General features: G+C 33.7%; 1 protein-coding gene across 3 annotated transcripts in view; it reads left to right on the forward strand.

Moving 5' to 3' along the window:
• Positions 1-20,191, forward strand: part of KLHL1 (kelch like family member 1) — a 191,181-nt gene that overhangs the window by 157,832 nt on the left and 13,158 nt on the right. For all 3 annotated transcript variants that reach the window (XM_032680439.1, XM_032680438.1, XM_032680440.1), the window contains one exon: positions 11,396-11,558. In XM_032680439.1, coding sequence (XP_032536330.1) covers positions 11,396-11,558 — 163 coding nt within the window. The remainder of the gene's footprint in view (positions 1-11,395; positions 11,559-20,191) is intronic.

Here is a 20,191-nt window from a genome sequence, read left to right on the forward strand (position 1 = left end):
AAGACATAGCATAAGCTAACTTTATGCTGTTATACAAATGTTAAGGATCTGAATTTGTACAGAAAAAGACTCAAAGCAATGACAGTTTCAAATAGTTCAAATTTGGTCATTAAGACCATTGACTCTCAAATGTCATTTTCCACTTTTTGATTTAGAAGTGAGTTTTACCTCTAATGTGGGTGAACAGAGCAAATACACTAAACGTAGTTGCAGCATCTTAATGAATGTTTTAATTTTTTCTTTAAAACACAGAAGAAAACACTCATAAATAGTTTCTTCTTAACCAAATGGGACAGAATATTCTCAGCCAGCTCAATGTAGTCCTGTGTAGTTGCAAATGTTTAGGTATGCCCTAAAGAAAAATAATATATGTATTCACAAAAGAATTAATAAGTCTTGCTTTCCAGTCAGTAATCCACTTCTAAGAAACAAAACTGAGAAGCTTTTTTCAAATAAATGTAGAATTTTGCAATTGGATTTAATGTAAGGACGTATAGAATCAGCCTATTGCTAGCCTTATGTTGCTCTTTATTCAGCCTGAAGTGCTAATTTGGACATATTGAATTTCAGCTTCAGATGAATGGAGGAGTTTTCCATTAAATAGGAGTAGAATAAATGCTTCAGAGTTAACCTACAAAAGAAAGCACTCTTTTGAAAAAAAAAAAAAAGGCATTGTCTTCTTAATAGGAATACTTTTAATGTTTTCTATCGTAGCCGAGTATAAGAAAAATTGGAACGTTATAATTAAGCACAAATATAAATATTTTTCAGTCTAGGTACATTAGGTAGATTGTATTTTCCAGTTCTTCACAGGTGATTTAGCCAAGAATACTCTACTGACAATATAATTTTAAATCCAGTTGTATCTGTGGAAATGCAAATATAACTTAGATTCCAGTTGCACTTGAAGTTAGAAAACCAAAGAAGTTGTATTGAGTGTGTACATATAACTTGAGAGACGTCAAAAATATATGATCTTGAAAAACTGTTTAAGACACAAAACTAAAACAAAAATTATAGTAAATTTGTAGGAATACTTCAATTTAAATAAAACTAACATAGTAATGGAGTACATAATATCTTAAAGGGCTAGTAGGTAGTATCAATGGAACTGCTTACCAGTTTAGTAATTTCTGGTAGAATTATTCCTTCATAAAGCAATAAATTGAAAAAACATTATATATAATGAAGTTTCTATATGTAAATATTGTCATGAAGCAAATATTTTTAATCTCTTTGCTTTCCATTGATGAAGTAAAGAAGGTAATTTTCAACAATAGATTTGTAACATTTCAACAGGTTTTTAAAATGAGCCTTCAGTGCAATACCAGAAAAAGTATCAGATATTAACCTTAATAGATCTATAATAGCAAAACAATATATGATTACATTGAAACAAGTAAAGGAGAAAACAAATCTAACACAAATTTATAATGAACAGGTCATTACAATGAAAATTATGAGGATTAAATATGCAGTTTATGAAGTCAATAATGTCTACTTTACTTTATGCCAGATAAACTTTATTTGTAAACAAAGCCTTTAAAGAATGAGTATTACTAAGAGATTTTTTAAAATACTTTGACCAGGAAAATATAAGCCAAAGGATTTATGAGCACAGTTGATCAGGTACACAGCAAAGTAGCAAGATCACTAAATGTACAGGCTGTCTGAGTTTTACCTTTTTCATGAAATATTGTAAAACATAGATTATTGCTTGTTGAACACTGAAATCTAATGATGAATGATACTACTCTTTAGACCTAGTTTGAAGGATAATTTTCAAGTCAATGAGAGTTGAACTTTCATCTTCCATTTTAAAAACATTTGTCGTAGCAGTTAAGCAATGGTGTTATTTTAGATAGTGCTTAAGCCCCAATAAATACATGCTTGTGTATGGAGTTCCAATCTATGTGAAAGGCGTGGTAGAAACCGTTAAAGTATACTGGGAATATAAATAAAAGTTTGGTACAACCTTAACACTCCCATCCGTGATAACTGTAAAATAAACTATAAAAATGAAGAAGATAAAAAGAATCTTTGGTCTTCTTTCTCCACTAAGTTGCAGGATAGCTTCTTCTTTTTATGTACCACCATTGCTACCAAGGAGGCAAAAATGACAAATTACATCTTCCATAGAAAAGAAAATAAGTAGGGGGTTTTTTCTGGGTTTGGATATATTTTTTCTTTTTGAGTTTTACAGCAAACTAAATCTAAATTTCATGTATGTTTAGTGTATGTAAAAGAAACCAGACTGTGGAGATTAAAAAGAACAGAGGTAAAGAGACAGATCCATGAGAATCTGAGATTCCATTCTGGACATCAGGGCAGATATGAACCTGCAGTGTCCTTATGAACTGGAGGCCAGAGATGAAAGGCAGGAGGAAAGAAATGTCAGTAAAATGAAGATAATTGAATTAGCATTGAAACCAACAGATTAGCTCATACCCTATTGGTATGATTAAACTGTAATTATTTATGATTAATTAATTTCCCAGAAGTGCTGTAAGCAGAGCAACTATTTATACATAACAGAATTCTTGAAAGATATAATCATATTTTTTGCTGAATGTTTGTTACAGTGCAAACCAGCTAAAACATTGGATAAAGGAAACTTTTCCTGTTACTAGTTTATTAAAGCATATTGGCAACTGGAAATATTATACCACTTCATACTACCACACATATAATACTGAACAAATTCTACTGCACTGGGCAATGATATTCCATATTTCCAGATGTATGCGGCAGTATTTAGATACATCATGGAAATGACCATGATTGTTCAATTGAGCTTAAATCAACAGAGCTGTCATGGATACATCCTCTACATGTCAAATCTGCAGCATACTCTGCTAGTGCAGGAAATCTGAGGTGCTTTTGGACCTTCATATATTGGCAATCATAAACAATACTTTCCATCATGAAGATCACATTCATATATTGATTATGTACTTCAAGAGTAGAAAGAAAAATTTTCACTGCTTTGTTACTTGTGCAACACGAAGAAACAGTTTCCATGTTGTTGTGATTTAACCCCAGCCAGCAATTTAGTCCCACAGAGCTGCTGGCTCTCTGGCCCCTGGTGGGCTGGGGAGAGAAGCAGAAGTACAAAAAATTAACTTCTGGGATGGGATAAAGGCAATTTAACTGGTAAAGCAAAAGCTGCACATGCAAGGAAAGCAAAACAAGGAATTCTTTCAGCACCTATCATCACCTGAGCATTAAGTAGAATAGTTTTTCAACAGATCAGCTTACCAGATCACAGAGTGCTCTGACATAGGTTATTGCTTACCCTTTCAGAAGCAGCTCTTAAGAGATTAGTTTGAAAAGCTTTCTTTTATGCAATATTGATTAGTAATGTGTACCTCTATGTAGTTAAATTATTGTTATTTTTAATGTGAAATTCTCAGGAGAAATATATCATTCTGGCTGCTTTCACTGTGTATTGACATAAGGTCTGAGTGTTTAAAAGTATTTTTTCTGCAATATTGATTTGCATGTATATTAGATTTTTGCTTTGGATTTTCCTCCTAATCATGGGGAGCACTATAGAGACTTTTTTCTGAATTATTAAGTATATTTCTATTGTACTTTACACCTTCAGTAAGTAGTAGATCATGACCCAATCCACTAAAGAGTTACAAATCATAACAACAACGCTTATAATAATTTCCGAGTCATGTTCTCAGGATAATACTGTGGCAGTGTTAAGAATCTAGTGTCTTATCTAAAAAACTGAATGTAATGAAAGAGTACACAAACAGATGTTTACTTCTATAAATTTGTATTATATTAATATGTTAGTATAATATCTTTGGCCCAAGAGAGCAATGATATTTCTATAATTCTTTAAATCAGCCTCAATACTTGTGAATAAACATAGGAATAGGTATTTTAAACAATGAGTCACTGAATATTCACTAAGGAAGGTAGGACAGGTCTAATTCTCCAGTTAATCACCCACTTAATTCCCAGCTTGGCCTATGGCAGTCTTATATGCAGCATCTGAAGAATGATAATTGTATTTCACACCCAGTTAGTATTATGGTTGTGAGAACTAAATATGAGGTTTAATTCATTGATGCATAATTTAAAACAAATTAGACTTTACTTTCTCTGACACCACAACTGTGGAAGAAAAGTGGTTTAAGACTTAAAGAGGGCAAGAACAGAGTAAGGAAAAGCAGCAATGTTAGTTACAATTAATACAGAATTGTCTAATTATGCTTCTGTGGATGTGGGTAAGAAAGGAGATTGTTAGAAATGTACCCCTACTTGTAAACTAAATAAATGCAGAGCTTAAAAGTGTATCATTCAATCAAGTTTAATATTTGGATAACAAATCACTGATTATCTTCTCACCTTCAATGTCATGATGTAGTGTCTGTCTGTGATGCTTTTCCAAATTTCAATCTGTGAAATTAGATCCATTAGGCACATAATGAAAAGCAGAGTTAAAAATATAATAGGCAGTGTTCCTTTATTTTGTAACATCAGAGAAAAGCAATTTAAAAATCCCATTCCAGTTTTTAAGTATAAATAATGGGAACTGTACAGATCTCAGCACCTAATTAAACATAATAGGGTTTTTGCTGAATAGCTTTGTGAAGGCAAGCAAAAGGAAAATGCCTGCCATTGCACACTGGACAATATTAATTTTTTAGATCTCAGTTTAAAAATTACACTGTTTGCTTTCGTAGATTCCTAAGTCTAAATACTTAGAGGAATTATTTTTCAGGTACTTCTGTTTGTTTGTTTCTGTTTTAGTTCAGGAATCTGCCAGTTTCAGATTGTACTGACAAACTGCAATACATTGAGACATAATTTAGCTAGGACACTTTCTACTCAAGACTATACATATTCCTCCAAAAGCATCTCTATTACAGGAATTCAAGTTTAATATATACTGAACTCTTACTGAGTAAACAGCAAACATTGAGTTATTAAGCTTTTCAGAATTTTCAGGGAAACAGTGAGGTTCCTTTGCACTGTAGTTACTGCACTTAACTACTCAATGTAATACTGAAAACATATCTCCTCTTAAGAAAACAAAGTGTTTCCTTTCCTAAAAGAGATGTTCATAGTTGATTTTCTAGTGTCGGCTGCCCATCAACTAGCTGTATGAGGACTAGCAAAGCCAAACTGTTTATAGTGTTGTGAAAATAAAAGTAATTCATCAAAAGATGGGTAGGACAAATTAGTCCCTCAATGCCAGAATCATTGTTTTCTACAAATTAGAGAAGTAAGATCTGATTCCACCAATTTCCAGTTTCTTTGTTCAGATAAATAATAACCTTAATTATTTTTAATGTAATTCTCTTACAATAAAATACTCCTTTTCTGAATGTATTATTGCTTTTCTCAGAAAACGGAGTACTAGCATTGTGTGAAACATTAAATCCAAGAGGATTTCTTCTTTCCTTGTGCCTTAAACTAGTTCTGCCAAATTATTGAAGATGAAGTACAGGAAGAAAAGCTGTGAGGGCCTTGTGTCCTTACTCTTCTCATAGCAAACTGTCTTGGAAGAACTAACAGTACTATTCTTGTGTGCAATTTGCTTAATGACGATCAGACTTCAAGTGTCAGCTGAAAATTATTATTTTTCTCATTGAGGAAACAGGAAAAGCCTGTTCTATATATTTTAATAACATCTACATTCTGAGTGTAAATCTAGGTGAATGTTTATTATCTAGTGGAACTAGATGACAGAAAACAACAAAATTGTGTACTCTGATGTCAGTTTACTGTAGGACACATAATGAACATGAAAACCTGTTTCATGAAGTCAAAATGAACTCTCATCTTCTAACACACTGTTCAGTACCTTGACTGCAAAAAGGCGAAAAATCATATCTCAAGAGACCATGCAGAAATTGGCTGCACCATTTAGAAAAAATAAAAGGTATATAGAGTTCAGTCCCTTTGCTCTTTAAGGAGGAGGAATTATACAGTGTGCTAATAGGATTGGAACTCTGACATTTCAACAGAGACTATTTTAAATAAATTTAATTTTTTTTCCTATTAAAACAAACGACCTGGAACATTCAGAAAAGTGAATGGTCTTGTTTCATCAATTTTACTGGAAAATATTTTGCTTTGTGGTCTTGGCAGAATGTATCCCTTAAGATTTTCATTGTGGTATTTCCATTTGCAGTTATCATGGACTGTTCAGTAGCTTCAGTACAGGTTGACACAGAGGTGAGATGTACTGGAATCCATCCATTCTGTATGATAGGGAGGCTAAAAGCAACACCTTTGGGACTACCCTTTAATTCTTATGTACAATATAAAAATCGTGTAGAAGTTCTGGCATCTAAGCTTTAAACGAATTCAAATGCTTGAATTCAATGCTTGAATATATGACACAATCTACTGTAATATAAAATGTGTATTTAATTATTTTCTTGGGGGAGTTGATTACATTATTATTACTGCTCATTAAAATTTTTTTAAACATATGGTGCAAGCACTGCCTAATGGTGAAAGAAAATACTTCTTCATTGCTTAGAGCTTTTCAAACTTGGCTTCTTAGAAAACATAAGAATTAGACAGTGGGGCTTCATAGATAGGTGGCTTTGAGCACAGGTAATAGAAGCAGGCAAGAGATGCAACAGTTTGTACATCAGCTGCCACAAAATGGAGCCAGAACTACTGAGGGCAATATATTGGTATCTGCAATGGTGGCTGTGGGAAATACGTCTCTGAAGAAAAGAGGGACCAAGAAGAGCTGATAGATTTTTCAAGGATCACTTGCTTTAATCTATCTTGATGCGCAAAAAATCAGTCAAGAAGCTAGGAGGATGGATTGAGAGCTTCTGATTAAAGTAAAACTGAAAGAGGAAGTGTGCAAGTGGTGGAAAATGCACAAGTGACCCAGGAGAAATAGGGAGGTGCTGGATGGATCAGCTTGGGAAAGGCAAAGCTCATTTTGAGTTGAATTTGATGGGTGACTTGAAGGGCAACAAGAAAGGCTTTCTCAGGTCTTTAAACAGCAAAAGGAAGACTTAGGGAAAATGTGAGCTTTTTTTTCCTGGTGGGGGCAGGGGGCCTGGTGAGAAAGACCACAAAAAAGGATGAAGTACTCAATGCCTTCTTTTGCCTCAGTCTTTAACACTGGCTTTGAGAATCCTAGGTCCCTGAAACCAAAGAAGGAAATCTGGAACAAGGATGACTTACCCTCAGTAGGGGAGGGAAAATTTAAGGAATATTTAAGCAAGCTGACCATGGAACCTGAAAACATGCACCTGCAAGTGTGGAGAGAGCTGGCTGATGTCATGGTGAGGCCAGTGTCAATTATCTTTGAAAGGTCCTGGTGATCTAGCTCCTTAAGACTGGAAGAAAACAAATACTACACCTATCTTCAAAAAGGGCAAGAGTCTGCAAAGTTACAAACCAGTCAGCTTCCCCATATTTCTGAGAAGGTGATAGAGCTAATAACACTGGAACAGTTTTGGTTCATATTAAGTTGACTGGGAATATAAATTTGTAGAAGAAAAGTCATTCCTGACCAACTTGACTAGATGAACAGTCAAGGTGAAAGAGCTGTAATCAGCAGCACAAAGTCCAGCTAAAAGCCACTAGTGATGTTTCCTAATGCCCAGTGTGCTCATCATCTTCAGTGATAACCTGGATGATGGGAAAAAGTGCATGCTCAGCAATTTAGCTGATGGCAAAACCAGTGAGGAGTGGTTGATGGTTCTGCTGCCATCAGATAGAACACAACAGGCTGGAAAATGAGCTGATAGAAATTGTCAAGCATCACAGAAACTAGTATATTCCTGAATTCATAGTTTAAAAAAATCCTTGCCATCATTGGTTAAACTACAAAATTCCCATGCTTAATTTAACAGGTTACCAAACTCCAGTCACTAGCTTTTGTTATTCCTCTTACAGTTAGACTCTTAATCATACAATCTGTTCTTTATGCGTATACTTATACACCATGATTAGATTACCACTTGGAAAAAATTATCTTGGTATACTCTACAGAATTTCTTACAGAATTTCTGGCAGATTTTCCTGATTTTTAATGGTACTTTTTCAATTCCCTCTGAAGTTGTTTCGTACTATTTACCTTCTTTACACATACTACATCCACACCCACTACTTCTCATGGATGTACCATTAGAGGAACTCCCTACCAGCTATGTCTACATGTCTCTCAATCTGTTCCATTTTGTATTTATGCTTTTCAGATATCTACAAATATCAAAATTTAAAAAAAAAAAAAAGAGGAAGTACTTAAAATAGGTGCAATACTACTTTCACGGAATGCAGCATTGTGTGTTTCTTTTATTTACTTGTGAGAAAACTGGACTCTCACTGTTGAATTTACATAGTCTGAAATGATGATTTTCCCTTACGTATACAACCATAACTATACCAAACCAAAATTAATTCAATATTGCAGCATGCATTTGTCCAGTATTTTAAAGTTAGTGGACCGGAAGTGGTCCAGTGTAAGGATGTCGGCGCATTTGGTATTCTGTAAAGAAGAGACTTTAAATGTGTGACCTCACAGCACATTGATATATGCTGTAGTCAGCAGCATGGAAGATTAGTTTTGTACAGAAGGCTTTCTGTCTTTTTCATGTATAGAAAGAATTGTTTTCCTATACCTTTGCCAATAAGTTTTCCTGTTATAGAAGAAATGCAAACAGGCAAGCTCAAACAGGGATTGTTGTCTTGAATACCTTAAAATTCTCCAAGCAAAATAAGCTTCTAGGTTTCCTTATTGGTGTATCTGTGACTATATTCCCAGCTTTTGGACACTTTTCTAACTGCAGCATTTCTTTGTGTCAATGTAAGATTAATTTGTGTGGAAATGGAATTGAACATCATGATAACAAAGTATGTAGAGGTTATTCAGTAAGATCAGACAAGTTCAGAGACCACCGATAAACTAAGCCAGTTGAATTCACAATATAGCACCATTTGCTACATGCAAAATCATTGGGGAAAAAATCAGAAGGAAATGTGCATCTCACAGGGTTCTACATGCATTATATAAACTCAGAAAAGTTCTCATTAGAAGATCAGAGAAGCCAGTGTAGACTATTTTCTGTATAAAGCCCAGTTAAAGAGTATGGCAATAAATGCAGAGAGAAAATAACCTTATATTAATGCCATGAGCTTATCAGTTTTCAGTGTCAGTAAAAAAAAAAAGAGGAGTGATAAAAATCCATGAAAATGCAGGAAAAATGGTATTTTGACTATGGGGAAAGCAAATTTCCTTCCAAACAGTGACTGAAATAATTGTGATGCCTTAATTTACAGCAAGAAAAAGATGAGAATTAAACTCAAGTATGAGGTACTTGACAAAAAGTATGAAATAATGAATGAGATTAAAAGAATAAGTTGAAAACAACACTTTATATCATAATGGAAGTACAAATAAACTATTTGAGGAAGTGAAAGCTGGAAATTTCAAAATGTCGAGATGTGTTTTGACATCCATCATAGTTTCCCTGTGAAAATCACTGCATAATAATACAATTCTGCTTAATTTTTTAGGTGAGAGAGGGTTTGGGCATTTATCTAGACAGCAATTATGTATGTGAGTACCTGTATAGAAACATTCATGTGCCTAAACTTTCTCTGAATATGACTCATTTTTATCCCAATAAGAATTTGATTTTCTATTTAACTTTGCATTAAATTAAGAGCATGTAGATGAAAAGCTAAATAGTACAGTGTTGTTGTAATAAACTATAGCAAACACTTTTTTGACAATGTAAACCTGTTTGTTTGGGATTTAAGAGTATTTAAAAATATTAGATATTAGAATAAGCAAAAAACCTCACTCGCAAACTACATGTATTGTACAGCCTACTATCCCCTAATTTTTGTGTGAACACTGACACATCTTCCTACATGTTGTTACTGGTTGCATTCTGAGGTAAGTCATTGAGATTTATATATCATGACTTCAATTTAATATTCCCTTTAATATTGTGGAAAAATTATAACTGGAAGATCTAATTGAATAGAAAGCATTTATAAGCAAGACAATAAAAAACATCGGGGAATGAGTTGGCAGAATGAGAATGAGTTTCTACAGAAAAAGATGAGGCTCAGACTTCATAAGCAGAAAAAGTTTTGTAAGGGTTAGTAGGGCTTTCTAATTATTTTCTTTTTAAGTTAAAAAATACCAACAAACCAAAACCAACACCCAAAGTGCAGGAACACTTTCTGTGAACACTGAGAGGAAACATATTCAAACTCATTGATAAATATAATTTTAAAGTCAAATAATCTTTTAACAAATGACTTTTCTGAAATAGAACAACATGTTTCTGCACAGAAAGTGGAAACTTTACATTATTTTAAACTAATAATGGACTTTTCTGCAAGAAAAAAGTAAACCAGTTCTCTGAAACTTTAATGGTCTACTGTTTTCTGACTTTCTGATGAGTTCAAATCATGTGAAATGCAGTGGGGGGTAAAAAAAGATATTGACTTAGGAATAGAATTGTACTTAGCCCGAGATTTTTCAGAATGATGCTCATTTGGGATGATGGATTCATAGAATGGAATTACTGAGCTCACTTTCTTGTAACAAATGGTACTTAGCTCTAACTTATCTTCCAGAAACTTCTAAGCTTGACTGAAGATGCAGTGAGAGAATTGATCAATTCCTTTAACTGGGTTATTAAAATTCCTCATAGTTAAAAATCTGTTTCTTATTTAAATATTTCCTTTTTAAACTTTCATGCTTTACATTTTGTTTTATTTTTCTTCAATAAATAAAAGAATCCTTATATATACAACATCATTTTCCTGTGAAGGTATCTGGCTATTTCTTTTGATAGGGTAAAACTGATGAACCAGCTAAATTTCTCACTCTAACTTACTTGCTAGAGCCTTTAAATGTGTTTTTTTTGACTCTGTACGGATCCATCAAGCTTTTTGCTAGTGAAAAGTTGTGTATTTTCTTTTACATAATTGACAAAAATGCTAAAAAAAAAAAAAATCAGACTTCTTTCCCTTTCCTGTGGAACCCACCAATACCCCTTATGTTGACTATATTTTGAGATCCGTCAGCTATCCAGTCCATACTTTTTGTGCTTTACTGCTATTCTAAAGAGCTAATTCATAATCAGAATGTTATGAGATACTAAGTCAAACAGTTTACAGAAATCTAAGAAGCAAACACTTTTCTCAAGGAATGAAATTATGTGACAAGACCTGTTTTTCATAGAAATGTGTGGAGTGATGTTATTTTATTCTTGTTTGTTAATCCTTAATTAATCAAATCTCAAATTGGTGCTTCCATTTTTACTTTGAATATACAAGTTCATTTGTTGGTTGTGTTTTGGAAAACTTTTTTAATTTTTGCTACTGATAGAGAAAGCATACCTTTATGTTCTCTCACTCTCTCTTCCATTTTTAGGAGTTACAGTGCTTGAAGGGCCTATTTATGCGGTGGGAGGACATGATGGTTGGAGTTATTTGAACACAGTTGAGAGGTGGGATCCTCAAAGTCAGCAGTGGACATTTGTGGCAAGTATGTCGATTGCCAGAAGCACTGTTGGAGTAGCAGCATTAAATGGCAAGTGAGTAGGGTATGCTTACACAATTGAAACACTTTTCATAGAGGGATGAATAACTCTGGTACACAGTAGTAACTAACTTTTAGAAATTCAGGGTGTCTTTTGAAATAAATGTAGTCACATTTGGGCACACCCTCCTATATCTCATGGCTCGTACGTTGATTTGAAATAAGTATTATTTTATGTCTATTCTATATTATTTTTGTGTAATATTCTTATCAATGCTTAAGAATATAGAAATTTCAGTTTGTATTCAGGACAAATTGTAGTTGACTCGTCTGACTTTTATGTGTTGTATATACCAATTCCAGTTAACCGAGTTTATCTAATTGTCCTAATTCCAACCATGAAAAGGTTAATTTTTACAGTAGCCAGGAGACAGTACTTGCTTTTAGCTAAAATATTATGGTGTGAACGGAAATAATTTATAGGTGGGGAAGAATTCGTCACACCTAACTTCAGATATTTTTCTTTAGACATTTACTACTGTTCCAATCATACTGAGCTTCCTTTATGGTCAAAAGAAATAGGAACTTTTAGGATATTGTTTGTCTTACCTATTTTAGACATCTATGTTCAGACAGTATGAATTGTGCTCTGTAAGTGCCCATTTTTCTCAAGTAACTATATAGGAAACCTAAGGACTCTGTCTCAGATCCTGGCTTCGAAGGTTTTGATATTTAAGCAGGAAGGTGTGTCCCACTGCAGAAAACTGAACATAATAGGGGGCAGTCAGTAAAGAATCCCTTGAAAATAGTGGGAGCAGTGGAATAAAATTTTTGGAATATTCTTTTCCTCACACTTTATTGCTACTGAAAAAAAGGAGGAGAGGATGTGAAACAGCTGCAGTTGTGGAATAGAATGAAACAGTAAATGCTGAGGACATTAAAAAAAAATTAATAAAAGTTTAGATAAAAAGTATATAGGGATAAAAAAGGACTTATTAAGGCTATTGTGTTTCATGATAGACTGTGCTATTGCATAATTCAAGAATCCACTGAATTTTGCCCACCCCATTTCTTCCAGCTGAAAATCACTCAGTTTTGATTATACAGTTGTAAAAATCTCTTAGAAATCCTTTTTACTAGATTTTGCTTATCACACCTAAGATACAGGCCTGATAGAAATGGGCTGAATTGATTTCTGGGATTGCCAGACTCTTCCCACTGACTGTAAGTCACTGAATATAATAAAAATCGAACAAGAAGTTTAATTTAGCCCTCAAACAGCTACCTTACATTAGGAAATTGTGTACCTTTCTGTAACAGCAGCAGGAGACCTGACAGAGTACTCATAATTGCATCATTATAACAATATACAGGTTGCTTTTTTAAAATTTATCTCAAATTAATTAAAACTACTGGCTTTAAAGGTCTTAGTTCATTTGGTGAGTTTGTCATATTGCAGTTATGTTCTATTAGCATAATGACTCCAATTAAATAGGCTTTATTGGATGCATTCATTATTAATATTTTATTATTTATTTCATGGTATGAATCAGTGACGATCTCTCAGATGATCCACCTTCATCCATGACGCTAGGAGTTAGTTTTGTGTTGTGAAATCGTTTGAAAACCAATGAAGCGTAATTGTCATTGCTTTGTCTTATTAAGTCAAACTGGCATTGAAATGTTCCAGAGTAGATCAAATGGACAAAACTGCTTTAATAACCCTGTTGTTAAAAAAGAATCTGGTTTCAATAGTGCATAAGCCATGAAGTGAACTAGCAGAAACAAGATCTAAACAAATAGCTCCTCAAACATTGATCTAAAATCATGAAGATCTGCATATAATTATGTATATATATTCCGGGTATATTTCTTTTGCACAACTGAACATATATCTAATGCTTCCCAGTTATAGGATACTCAATTGAATTTTGCATGACTTATATCGCATTTAAAATGAAAAGAAATGTTATCTGTGTCCCAGAAAAGTAGAATGGACATCACTGAAAACTGAAAAGCAGTGGTGTCACTGAAACAAATGGAAATATATTATTGATTTATTTTTTTTTAATCTGAATAACTTTCTTCAAAAAATATTCCGTTTTCCAAGAACCAGTACTTGAAAACATATGTAAGAACCAAATCTTTCAACTCCCTGGTGCTGTTCTTACTACACTGCTGTTCCACACAACTGACATGTGCTGCATTCCTCAGAATATTGGAAAGGGATATCTCAATGAGCAACAAGATGTTGGATTTATCATTCAGCAAGGGAGAAACTATTTTGGTATGGAAGTTCTGAGGAGTTTTTTTTCCTGGTTATTCCCTGTGTTTCCTTTCTTCTGCACTGAATTAAATAATTATGAAATGCATTTGACATTTTTAAATTTAAACTGAAAATTTTATTTCAAAATCTTTCCTAAAAATTGAAAAGGTTTGTGTCAACATGTGCATCATAATCTAATCTGAAAAAATATTTAATTATTGAAGCCATAAAATCCTGCTGAATTTCTCAGAAATTCAGAAAAATAATTATCTGAAGTACTTTTTTTTTAAACTTAGTCCATTTCACAAGGTTCTTTTGTATAATCATCTTGCATTATTACATTTTTAAGTTGCAGTACTGTTTCACCCATAAGGACTTAATGGAATATCTTCCTGTCCAAGCACAAAGGTCACCTGGTTTGTTAACTTCAGATTTCCCAGAGGAATAGGATACAGTAGTCAGTATCCATCAATAAGGAACACAGGCAATATTCATTTTCTTATATGTGATCCTACATGTAGGGAGCTGCTAGAACAACTAATAAAAGAGATATGTGGTTTTCTAGATAAAAGAAAGACACATGACAGATTTATTTTACCAGAATTTCAACAAAGCAGTTTATCTGGTGTTACATAGGAAATAAGTAGTTACAGGGATTTGAAGAAGAAAAGAACTTCTAGTTGTTGTATGCAACACAGTTACCCCTGGAATTCTTTAAAGATTTGCCTTGGGATAAAAGAGTGTAACAGCAAGAGCACGTTAGTTAAATTATCCTTAGACCATTCAAAGTGTCACCAAAGGGAACAATATCATATGGGTCACGTTGGGCTATTCTACAGAAGTGTTTGGATAATCCTAAGAAGCAACACAAATAGGATGTTTAATAGTATATATGTGAATTGGCAAGTCTTGTGTTTGAAGATATTTAATGGTAGAAAGTGAAAGAAGCCCAGTACCTTGTGAGCACAGAAAAAGAACAGTAGAAGAAATCTGTGGACAAAGAAAAGGAAATGCTACTGAAGAATACATAAACTGTTTCTAATAATGGAAATACTTATGTTGTTTGGATTACTGTGTGGAAATCTGGTCATGCATATTGAAGGAAGTTTAACTGAAAGTGCAAATATTATACAGGGTGTAACACGACTATCAAGAATTCCTGTCTACCAAAGAAAAGTAACAAAACTATTACAATTGGCAAAGGAATAGATGCATAAAAATAGCTAAAATTCAGGTGGGAAAGTAGAGATGGAATGAAAATAATACAGAGACAACAAGAGCATGTACACAAAACTCTAAATGCATGTTTGTTGGTTAACAGAAAGGTTTATGTATTTTCATGCAACACCAAGAAGGAGAATTTTCCTTTTCAGTAACATTTTTATTTTCCCAAATCAGCAACTGGTTCTGTGTACCTCTAACAATCTGTACTGAGGCTTTGGAGATTCCATCACCTTCATCCTCATGTGTTTCTTATAATCAAACAGTACATATATAAATATAATTATTTATTGTTAATTTGATGTCTTTATCAAATTTTAACACCTGGTAGGTGTTGTAGGACTTGCCACCGTAGAATATCATGGGATGAAACAGCACCATCCTTTCCACCTTGTTAACAACCTGTTGCACAGACTGGAAGAGAAAGAGTGCATGAACTTTCTCAGATCAGCAATAAATATGAAATATTATTATATATATTATATATAATATAATTATATAAATATGCAATAAGTAAAAAAAAGAAATGAGAAATTGAGATTTACACTTTGAAAAAACTGTGAGGATGCTGCTTTTTATATGCAGATAACAAGTCAAAAGTTGGGATGATTTGTTTGAATTTTTCTTCGGGGCTGACATAAGTGGTGTATAACTCATATGCAATGTATACCATGTAAGACTACTATTCTACAGTTTTCAGCAGATAATACTGAAACAATAGTACTGTTCTACACTGTAAGTTAGAAGGAAGTATGAGTATGAAAAGTATGAAAAATTCCTATCTTTTCCAGAAGCTTTTAAAAATTGTCACTTACTATTCCAAGATTATGTCATAATTTCTTTATTTTTAAACTAGAGAAAAAAAAATCTAGTTGACACTTTCAATCCAATAGGTACTAATCTTTAAAATGTAGTTGCCTCCAAGACTACCATGGCTATTTATTAGCCTTCTATAAACTCTCTAATACCTAAAACATACATTCCCTAAGAACACTAAACCTTTACACTAGTCTAATTTAATTTAATTTCAGAACATGTTTTATGCTATTAATGTAACTCTAAGTAAAAATGAAATTAATTTTACACACTTTCCTCAGGAATATATACACCTTGAAGATATGCTGTGTATCATACAGATTTGTGTTATTCCAACTATTTTTGTGACACTGCAATAACTGAAATTTTTCTAGATTGTCCCATTATATGGCCATAAAAACTGCATTACAAGAAACATTCCTCAATTTCTACTTCTGTGTTCTAAATTATCAAGATTCTTTTGAAGCAATTGTAGCTTTCATGGCAAACAGTCTGGCCCTTTACCTTTAATCTCCTTAACAAATATCAATAAATCTGTGTTAAAAAAGGATGAAATACTCAGCTGTCGATCTGATCTGCAGGTTGACTGTAAATGATAGAACATCACAGCAGTACCTTAAGTGTCAAAAATAATGACTGTGACACACACTGGCAAACAGTTCAATCTCATGGTAACATCTTGTGGAATCCAGGAGAAGGGGGTTCTGCCCTTTATTGATTGCCACATCCTCAAAGATGTGCTATAGTAAACTTGATATTTCCACCTACTGCTGTTGTTTTTATTAGATATCACGCACTATTGTTCTATCATAGATGACAAAGAGCAAGGAGTTGTTTAATCTTAACTTTTAGAAATAGAACTGTTTAAAGTACTCTTTCAAATAATGCTTTACTCTTATTTGAGAAAAAGAAAAGTTTTATAAGTATTCAATGTGTCTGAAGAACAGTAAAAGAGCAAGGAGAAGTGCTGCAAGAGAATATTATTCCTCATCAATATCTATCTGACTTATATCTGATTCTTTCGACAAAGAGGAATCAATGTATTTTTATTATTATCATTAGTATTAGTATTTCTATTACAGTTATTTTTATGGTCACCTTCTGCATTTAGGCACTGTACAATGAGAGAAGGAGAAAGGGGATGCTGTCAACTTGCAGTTGCTTTGAAGTTATTATGGTGGGTTAGCCTTGGCTAACAGTCAAATGCCCGCCCACCTCTCACTCCTCTCCTTCTTTAGACAGGGGGAGAAAATAGGTTGAGGAAACCCATGGGTTAAGATAAAGACAGCAAGATCACTTACCAGTTACTGTCACAGGCAAAACACACTTGTCGTGGTGAAAATTAATGCAATTTATTGCTAATAAAAATGGATTCTGGCTAGTGAGGAGCAAAAACAAATTTTAAAATGCCATTTTTCTTCATCACTGTCCCAGACTCAACTTATGTCTTATATAGTCCTATAGCCCCACTCCTGACTGGTGCAGGGGGATGGGGAATGGGAGTTGTGGTCAGCCCATAACTGCCTCTATCTGCCACTACTTCTTCCTCATGCATTTCCCTTGCTCCATCATGGGCTCTCCATGGGCTGCAGTTCTTTGGGAAATAACCTACTACTCCAATGTGATGTCCTCTGCCAGCTACACTGCCTGTGACTGGTGATTATTTTAAGCAGGGAAATTAAATGCAAATGCTATAGGCAGGATGCATAAACTGACCCAGAGATATTTTCTTTTATAGGAACAAAACCCTAAACATAGGTCCTCTTAATCCAATCCAACATCTTTAAAACTGGAGCTGTTTGCAAAGCCTCATCTTTCCCCATCGATTATGTTTCCATCCTTTTTCGTGTTTACCTTAGTGATATGTTTTCATATTCTTTTTTTCATATTTTTGTTGAAAGACAGTCCAACATTAAAAAAAAAGTTATTTTGTGGTTACATTCTTTATGAAATTATTTATTATCAATTGGTAGTGTCAAATTTTGTCTCTTGCTTAACTACAGCAGATAGAATTCAGAATGGCTTCTACATTCTATTAATTCTATTTAAACATTCATAGAAGTTGAACATACTAATGATATTTTTTTTATAAAAATGCATCTGTATATACATATTTACTATTTTTCCCTTCATACCCATGCAAATTCCTTTGTTACGTTTTCAACTTCACTTGTGAGGTGGAGAGACTTTAATGACTATCTAGCTTTGGGCATTTTTTCAATATTTGTCTATTTATGTTCAGTTTCATTCATTTACTTCCACTAGTTTTGCAATAACTGGATTCCTTTAGTAATGGATTTTCATTAATTGGATTATTGTTTCAGCAGTGCTTTTCCAGCTATTTTTCTGTTTCAGTTTGAATGGGAAACAGAAAGCTGGCCAATAGAGATGTTGGCATATGTGAAGTGGAATGTTTTGTTTTCAGGTCATTTAATGAGAAAAGCTGGAATGAAACTTGTGTTATTTAGATCGATATTGTGCCTATGGTAAATAGCAGTTGCTTTAGTTTAATATATCCCTTATGATTATTATGCACTCTTACGAAGTGACTATCAGAAAATTTAGGTTTCTGAACCTTCATTTTTAAGAGAAATGGCAAAATTCAAACCAAATTAGTGTGTGCACAGGAAAAGTTCTCAAAATTGTCTTGTAGTTAGTCACCCACCAAGAATATATTTACTGTATACTGACCTTGGAGAGGCAAAGGTTAATAATTCCACAAAGTCCTTAATAGCATTCAATGTTTGGCACAAGAGAATTAGCAATGTATTACATTCATATAACCACTTACAAAACTTGATTGCGTGGCTGATTATAACCTCCTCCAGGAGTTCTGCTTCTTTGCCTTTCATGCATCATATAATAAACTATCGGCGGTATTTTCTCTTAGCAGAATCATTAAGGCTTATTACTAAATCAGAGTGCTTGTCTGATCTTTTGTGCTTTTGCACACAAATTCATCTGTCCTACATAGGGGTCCCATGCAGCTCAGTGAATGTACAACTCAATTCAAAGTGCAACACATTCTCTCCTTTTCAAGCAAGATTTAACTCGGTATTTTACATCCAGCCTGTACCATAGGAAGTAACCTACAGAGGTTTGCTTCTTTCTGTGTGGTTAGGCTAGCCCTAAGAAGATAGAAGTGAGATAAGTACATGTGACCCTTACAAGAGGACAATGAAAACTCATGACACATTACAGTAAACCCACTATTCTTTCAACAGTCCAAGGCAGACACATATGCACCTAGGATGCATTGCTCTTTAGAACCTAAGTGATTGTTAGGAGACATGGCAGGTGCTAAAGACATTGCTGAGCTGCAGGGTGGGAATTTGATCAGCCTTTTTTCCTCGTGATATACTGTGTCCAAACTCCCACATGCTCAGAACACATTTCTGTTTTAAATGTTTACTGTGCGTCTACATCTTTTAGTGTGCGTGCCCCCAGTATGCACTTCTCTTCATCCATTACCCATATAACAAAACTTTTGGACTAGCTTACTGTTCACTGTTATGCAGCTAGCATGACTGTCATTCACTATAAGGTCTGTCGTTCAGTTTTTGTAATAAGAAACATTTTGTCTATACTACGTAGTTCTTTTTTTTTCTGTAAGTTTTGCGATGAACAACAAATTCTACATAGATAATGCATATGATATAGTATGTATGCATTAATTTGGACATATATGGGTACTTCAGACCAAGCAAACATAGTGAGTTAACTCACTCAGTCCTAATACCTGGCAGGAAAAGGCAGTAGGGTCACTCCATCTAACTTAAGCTTTTAAATTGGTATGCACCAATCTAGACAGCGGGAGGCAATGTGGATAACGCCTAGAAAAATTCACAGCCTATTTTTTGATTGTGCAGCTTCCAAAATTAAGCACAGACTTTTAAAAAGCATTCAACCATCTCTTGTGGCTACAAAAGGTGTTAGCATCCTATATTCTGGATTATTCTGAAAGTCTGGCTTTTCATTATTATCTTTTAGTGAGAGATGAAGTATATACACATATGCATTCATATGTGTATTTTCATGTGTATGCACATACTTCCTTATTTCCACATATGTTTAAATCTGAAAGGATATTTAAAAATATAAATCTTACAGAAATTAAAGAAATCTAAATATCTAATTTAATACTCAACTAGATATCTTTATGGGCAACAGCCCTTACAGCTGTCAAATATCTGCTGTACTCAGCAGAACAGAATACCATGCCATCTCCACTCTTAACTTTCTATTTTTTTCCAGTTTGAAGCTTGATTACCTTCTTAATGACTAATATTGGGGTAAGATGAAATTCCTTTTGACTCAGTAGACCAACTTCAGCTAAATCTTACATTAGTGGTTGAATTCACTGAACTGAGAAGGATTTGTTCATT

Source organism: Chiroxiphia lanceolata, chromosome 2 (assembly GCF_009829145.1).
Source record: "Chiroxiphia lanceolata isolate bChiLan1 chromosome 2, bChiLan1.pri, whole genome shotgun sequence".
NCBI lineage: Eukaryota > Metazoa > Chordata > Aves > Passeriformes > Pipridae > Chiroxiphia > Chiroxiphia lanceolata.